Source organism: Olea europaea, unplaced genomic scaffold, assembly GCF_002742605.1.
Source record: "Olea europaea var. sylvestris unplaced genomic scaffold, O_europaea_v1 scaffold1766, whole genome shotgun sequence".
In the NCBI taxonomy this organism is placed as follows: domain Eukaryota; kingdom Viridiplantae; phylum Streptophyta; class Magnoliopsida; order Lamiales; family Oleaceae; genus Olea; species Olea europaea.
This window is the reverse complement of record NW_019235387.1, coordinates 204,370-211,840: the sequence shown is the minus strand read 5'-3', so window position 1 is coordinate 211,840 and position 7,471 is coordinate 204,370. Positions and strand designations below refer to the sequence as shown.

General features: G+C 34.2%; 1 protein-coding gene across 1 annotated transcript in view; it reads right to left on the bottom strand.

Annotated features, from left to right (window-relative positions):
- LOC111378102 (PH, RCC1 and FYVE domains-containing protein 1-like) overlaps nucleotides 1-5,980 on the bottom strand; it is a gene marked incomplete at its 3' end in the record, with an annotated part of 10,365 nt that extends 4,385 nt beyond the window's left edge. Inside the window, exons 1-7 of the mRNA XM_023001271.1 lie at nucleotides 5,490-5,980; nucleotides 4,408-4,494; nucleotides 3,310-3,399; nucleotides 3,161-3,235; nucleotides 2,886-3,074; nucleotides 136-2,034; nucleotides 24-85 (exon numbers count right to left, since the gene is read on the bottom strand). Coding sequence (XP_022857039.1) covers nucleotides 24-85; nucleotides 136-2,034; nucleotides 2,886-3,074; nucleotides 3,161-3,235; nucleotides 3,310-3,399; nucleotides 4,408-4,494; nucleotides 5,490-5,546 — 2,459 coding nt within the window. The remainder of the gene's footprint in view (nucleotides 1-23; nucleotides 86-135; nucleotides 2,035-2,885; nucleotides 3,075-3,160; nucleotides 3,236-3,309; nucleotides 3,400-4,407; nucleotides 4,495-5,489) is intronic.
- Between the last annotated feature and the right edge of the window lie 1,491 nt (nucleotides 5,981-7,471).

Here is a 7,471-nt window from a genome sequence, read left to right as displayed (position 1 = left end):
ATACAAAAGGTTAGGGAAAGTACCTGACTTTTAAGCTTTTCAATTTCTTCAATGAGGAACTTCTCCGATTGCAACAAGTTATTGTCTGCATTCATAGAATCGGAAGTGGTAGATTTTAATTGCGAGTAAGCAAACTGGAGATTGAGAAGATAATTGATGTCTTGAAGGATAAATTTGGGTAATCATGTGGTCCCCAGATCTTTTCTTGAAAACTTCAGGACATGAAACTTGCCCCCATCTGGGTAACTCATTCACCAAAGAAATGGTGTTACTGAAATTTTTCCTCTCATGGCATTGGCTGCCCTCATCAGAATAGTTTCTTGCTGATGTCGTCTGGCATAATGCTTCTTTCTTGTCGTGGTATGCCTTCTCAGACGTAAATAATGGTCTTGGGCTGTTTGTTCCAAACTTGAAATGACTACCTGGATCTAAAGCTCTGCAAATCTGATTAAAGCATTGATGACAGACTCGAAACGGCTTGTTCCTACTTGGTGCAAGGGACGCATTCATAGATTTTTTGTTGGTGCATGCTCGACAGAATAAAAGACCACAATTGTAACAGTTATGCTTCTTCCTTGTGAACCCAAAAGCCATGCTGCATCCTTTGCAAGCCAACTGGTCAGTACTAGATACTGATTTGTGTAAGCAAATTGCAGCTGTAGAACTTGGTCCGCATAAAATATGTTCTACCTGTCTTCCCCTCAGGGCCTCGACCAGAGTTGGCGAATTTCGATCTTTGATATCGCCCAATCCTAACTGTCCGTGTTCCCCTTTTCCCCAAGTATAAACGTTTCCCGTGGATGTTAAGGCAGCAATATGATAAGATCCTGAAGAGATTTCTCTGACAAACTCGTCAGAAAATTTCCCTCGTACAGCTACTATTGACTTGTCCCTGGATTGTGGATTCCCGAGTTGGCCATGTGCTGCACTTCCCATTGTATAAACTTTACCGGTACTGGTTAATCCTACTGTAAGAGTCTGGCCACAAGATACTTGAACAAAATCATGATCCACCAATTCTGCTATACAAGTTGGCCGGAGTTTTCTCTCTTGATCAAAGTGACCAAGCCTTCCTTTATCAGCGTCTCCCCATGTAAACAATTTTCCGACTGGATTATTAAATTTGGAATGATCAACCATGATTTCAACTATGGCAGCTGTGTGCCATGGTCCACATGCCACAGTCTTTACCCGTAGTCCCTTGAGTGATTCAACTTCCTTAGGATGAGACACACTTTGGGGATTTCCATGGCCAAGGACTCCAAATGTCCCATCTCCGTATGTAAATAATTTCCCGGATGTGGACACAATTGCTGTATGCCATTCTCCACAAGCAACATGAGATACAGTTACGCCATCTAGAGAACCATCAAATCTTTGAGGCAGCCAAGGGCTTCTCATATTATGTTCGTGTGTTAGATCAGTACTATAATTGTCGCCCCATGTGTACAACTCACCTGAAGATGTTATAGCACATGTTTGGTACTCACCACAAGCAACAGAGTTGACATGGATGCCATTAAGGGAGTCAACAATCTTCGGGCAGGTAATATCGATATCAACTTTAAGTCCAAGTCTTCCCCTTCTTCCTTCACCCCAGCAAAATACTTCGCCCTGCTTGGTTACTAATGCAGCATGCTTCCTTCCTAGAGATATGGAAGAGAGATCAAACATCATGGTCGATTCAAGAACTTTGGGCAATAAAGCATCCAATTCCATTCCACCACCTTCCAAATACCCTTTACCTGCTCCCTCCCCCCAGATTAAGACGTCCCTCAAGATATTATTTCCGGATTCAGATGATTCAAGAGGATGTGTCGAGAACAGACTACGCATTTTTGTACTGGCACCAATTGCTTGCTCATTTGGATCTTCTTGCTGAAGAAATGGAGAACTTGGGGCTAAGAAATCCATGGTATTGTGAATGCTTGATAGACTTGATTCCGTGTAAAAACTATCGGACGAGCAAGATAAACCATCCGAAGTACATCTAGCTGAAAATGCCTGAGGTGGACTCCCAGATAAACTGTGTACCTTTTAATTCAATAAAGATATTTTAAATTGCCGTAGAAATAGAGTTAAATGATATTTTCCAACTAAAGGGAGTCAGAGGAAAAAATGTACAATTGTTATGGAGAAGAAAATGAAATCATCAAGAAATATAATGGCATGTATAGAAATTTCAAATCTAAACTTTACGTGCAATGAAGTTAACAGGTGATTTATTTGAATGCATACCATACTATTCTCTCAAGTGCTTTCTGATAAAATTTTGTTAAATTTTATAAATTTCAATTTTAATAAAAAAATTCATGGGACCCACAATTTTTGTTAACTTTTTAATCACACATTTCATCAACTTTTATCAAAATCTGTTAAAACTTTTATCAAAAGCTTTGTCACACAACCCCTAAGTTTTCTGAAGAATTGTAAGGGAAAAAAGACAGTTTTTCTTCTTCCTATAGTATCAGTGGGAAGCAAAAATTGTCTAAGACCATATGGTCTGGTCTATAGAAAGTTGCCCATCAACATCATTTTCAACGGGCAAAGTATGTCGAGAATACTCTCTTAAAAAGTACTTCATGCCACTGTCAAAATCAAAATGTCATTTTATTATAGTATCTGAAAATATCTTCAGCTATCAATTTTTACTTCTGTCATTTACATCTATTACTAATTGAACATTGCCAATGCTTTTAAGAAATATTTCTCAATATACTCAGCCATGTCTCTATAGGAAACCCTCATTTATTATCGAGCACTCTCTAGTAATTAAGCCTATTCTGCTCAACTAATGACACCGTTGCTTTATACTCTGTTGTTTCATGAATATGTTAACAGGAATTAATAATATCATCAACAAAAACTGAACGCGTGGTAGAAACCTGAGAAGATCTAATTTTCTCCTCCAAAAGTATCTGTTTCCTTCTCATAAAACTAGCTGGACTGTTTATGCAGCTTTGTGCCCCTCTTCGTTTCTTCAAAGTACTCAAAAATCCACTACAATATCTACTGGATGTTACGGCTTTCAAACCCAAAAACCAAGTCTCAGCCTGCTCTTTGTCCTTGAATATCTACATAAAGATAAAAGATATGCATGAAAAAAGTTCGATATTGAAGAAAATATTTAATCACACAGGGATGACACTTTTCTGATTACCAGATCAAGGGAGGATTCACCATTTGCATAGACAAGTGAAAGGCACTGACTTTCCCTCTCTGGTTGAAGTTGTTTCTGTAAAAAAGTAGCATGTGGATATGAAATACATAAACATAGCATCACATAACAAAATGATTTTATTAACTTACAGTGGTTTGCCCACGTACAACATTCGTAACTGAGCTTAATCGCAGCTGTCTTTCCTCCTGATCAGTATACCAAATCAAGAATTTCTCATCCTGAAAATCAAAAATTGGAATTCAGGTGTGCTGCCAATTGCATATGTAGAAATTACGGAATCGCAGATAGGAATCATTAGAACACCGAAAGGTTAGAAAATTAGAGATTATCTGTGTAGCATGTTGAGGAAATACTTCTTGATTTCATTCTATTTATAATATATTACTCCACGTTTACTAAAACTTAACAAGAATGTATTCCATAAAAGTATACTCTCCTATAATTTTTGTCCATTATATCACCGACTATAATGCAAGTTCCAGTTTTACAGACACATGCAAAATCTATATGCTTTCTCCTTTCATCAATATTATCCAGCATCATACTTTTCCATAATATCAGCTCAAAAAGGAATCACATTATTTTCTTGATTAAGGATACCTCATTGTTTCATAGATTCAAATTTTAGCAATATTAGTTTCACAGCTATCACAGATTTCTTCAAAACATACAGAACCAAATTACAGAAATTTGTTAACTCAAATTTGATCTCGGTAAATCTTTTTGAAACACCTTATTGGACTAAGACCTAACCAGGTCTTCCATTTCTCCTTTACCAAGATCACAATGATTGACACGTCCATCGTGGGAAAGTTATTTGTACCTCACCTTCTACTTAACAAAGTTTCAGAGTTCCAGCATTTAAGAAAGTGTTGAGAAATTGGGACACAACAATTAATCCTAGACATATGAAGTTGAAAGTATAAATGGAGATATCAGCTGGTCTCACTTAGAGAATGTGAAGAAAGTAGTTAGCGGATGAAGAATTCAATCATCTAACAGAAATAAAATCTGGAAAATTCCACGAATTTGTACTGAAACGGTGGCAAAGGCACTAAAGTTTAGCATTTCAACTTAATTAACCATTCTTCTACACCTGGAAAAATGGATAGACTGTAAGCTTGTACATATTTCTATTTGGAAAAGGACAATGCTTCAAACATAATTACAAGGTCACATTGTCCGAGAGCATCAGTGCATCAATACACACTTGTTTGAATGCATACCGTGGATAATCTGAAAGGACAAAATTTGGGCTTCCCTCTTCTGCCATATTTTAAAAGATGAGCACCCTTCTTTAATGCAACAATTGCCTGTGCAAGGCAGTGAACAATGTAAGAAATACAAAGCATTTTCTATTAACAAAAAGTGTAAAGTAATACTTGTCCAAGCAGTAAATAGTAGAAAGGATCGGTTTGATGAATTTGGTAGATTGAAACGTGAATATATGAATCCAAACAGAATTTAGGATATGATATTCTGTAATTTTGACCAATATAACATATGAATTTGGCTGTTCGAACCTTGAATATGAAAAACTTAAAAAACTTATATGATCTTTTGTCAATTTAGCAATTGATACAAGTATATACTAACCTCGCAGACAAAAGTGTCCTGTGAATCTAAAAAGACAAAAACTAGAAAAAGAAAGACGGAAAATCTGTTATCAGAAAGCGGTGCCGAATTAAATTTTGCACAAAATCCTGGTCAGATCGAATTTATCAACAAGAACAAACATATCAATTTTAAGATTTTCAGTTAAAAATACTTGGATTATGCTTATGTTAGAATCACTTGATGATGATTTTTTTTTTTTTCTTTTTAAGAAAAAAGACTGATCTGAACTTATGTTTCTAACAAATTCCATAGTCAAAAGTTCAATTCCATGACAACATTACACAATAATATCCCTCTAAATCTTTGTGTATCCTACTATAACTTTGAAAAAGACACACAAAAGAACACAATAATCTCAACCAATTAAGAAAAAAATATACACAGAATTAAATTTTAATTTAACATTAGAACTGTAGCAAAATTTTCCTAGTAACCATAGCATCAGAATGAATTATAGCACCTCCGACTCTGACCCCAAGTTGGGATTTCATTTTTTTTTTTTTTTTCTCTCTCCTCTCTCTCTCTCTCTTTTCATTTTGAGAAAAGAAAATGTTCTCCCCTCAATACAAGTAATTCCACTAACTGAATTATCCATGAAATTCACCCATATCAATGAAATATTCATAATACTTTTTACTCTAAAAATCATACTAAAGGAAGTTGAATTTTATACATGGGTCAAGAGTTAAACCTGTTCAACTGCTCTATCAGAGCCAGAGGGGATTAATGCCAACAATTCTTCACCCATTTTCCAGCAATTATGGCAAGTACACGAGCACCATAAAAGAAGAATAGAGAGAGAGAGAGAGAGAGAGAGAGAGGGGGTGGTTGGTTTCCTTATGCAGGAACCTTTAATAACAGAAGAGAATGTATGAAAGCAAAGAATAGAATTTCAAAGCTTACGAGTTACAGTGCTGCAAAGAGAAAGAGAGAGAGATAAAAGAATAGAACAGGGAATTGATTGATTTTCCTTCCTTTTTCTCTTTTCTTTTCTTGTTATTTTTGTTATAAAAGAATAGAACAGAGAATTGATTGATATTTTTGCCTTTTTCTCTTTTCTTTTCTTGTTAGGGATTCTCTATTCTTCCATCATCACTTCGGTTCACCAGTGTTGGCTTTTGGCTTCGAGGGTCGTGCAGAGAGAGATTTGCGCAAGTTACTGAAACACAATCGCACGTGGTATGTTCTGCATTATACATTCATGTACTTTAATATAGGAAATCTGGAAATGTAATCACAAATCTCGCATGATTATTATGTCATTTTCAACCGGCGTTGGATGTTTCTTTTTGTGCCTTTTCATGCAAAATTGAAATTACACATGGAAATGTGAGTTGTTCGGTTCAACTCAATTAATTCTATGCTAAAATTTAGTCGAATCATATCAAAAAAAATTTGTTTGTGATAATCAAATAAATTTAATTATAGGAGAATTATAGCTAGAGTCCCAAAAATTATTGCAAACTATACCAAACCTTTTATTTTTTTATCTCGGGTCTCAAACCTTTAATGACAATGGCAACTAGAGGACATAAGGACGGATTCCATCCACTCCTCCATCATTTGGCCCAAAGATTAAAATTTTGACTTATAATTAAATGAAGGGTAAAATGGTCATATTGCTATTTCCTAAGTTATTTTACCTTTTGCTTAATTGATCGAAATAAGTTAAAATTTCAATTTTTTTGATCAATCAACTGATGGAGGAATGGATGGATTCCCTTAGGGCATCTCCAATTGATGCGCCAAAATACTAAATTTCGGTGAAATTTAGTGCAAAAGCTCTCCAATGTGGCACCAATATTTGCATCCTTTTGCATCAAATGGTGCAAAGTTATATTTGCCATTTTATTCCATTTGTCAAAGTAATTGATGGAGGGTATTTGTATCATTTGTGTTATATATTTTTTAATACAATAATTTTCATCATCATTATTATTATTATTATTATTATTATTATTATTATTATTATTATTATTATTTAAAATGCACTTCGACATGCATTAATTGATCATTTTTGGGAAGAATATACGAATTAAATTGCAATGATATTTCGACTTCGTAATATCATAATATTCAAATTCGATATACATTGCACTATTTTTTAATGGTATGATTTAATATTTTCATTTTTATAATGTTTCTACAAATTGTACTATGTCTTTTGTATTTATTAATGAATTTAATATTTTCGTTAATTTAACATAATTATTTATTAAGTAATTTATATATTTGTAAAATAAATAAATAAATAATTTTTGAATAAAAAAGAGAAGAAAATGATTAAACACTATTCATATAGTATTGGTGTAATAATTGGAGATGATTTATAGTTTTGTGCAAGATTTGATGTCAAATGGTGTAAGCTTGGAGATGATCTGATGTTCTCGAGCTAATATCGTCATTAATTGTTTGAGACCTCGACTGCAAAAATGAAAGGTTTGAATATATTATAATATGCAATAATTTAAAAGATTCGAAACCTCAACTGCAATTATCCTTTTAAGTATTAGTAGTAATCTAAGAATAAAACATCAAATAATTCCTTAAAAGTTTTTGTTTACTTGTTTAAAAGTTGGAACGTACGGAGATCAAATGATTTAGTCTACATTTCTTTTGCTGTGGGGCCTAATTTGCTAATGAAAAGAGGTACACTAGTTACTTACAAAGTGA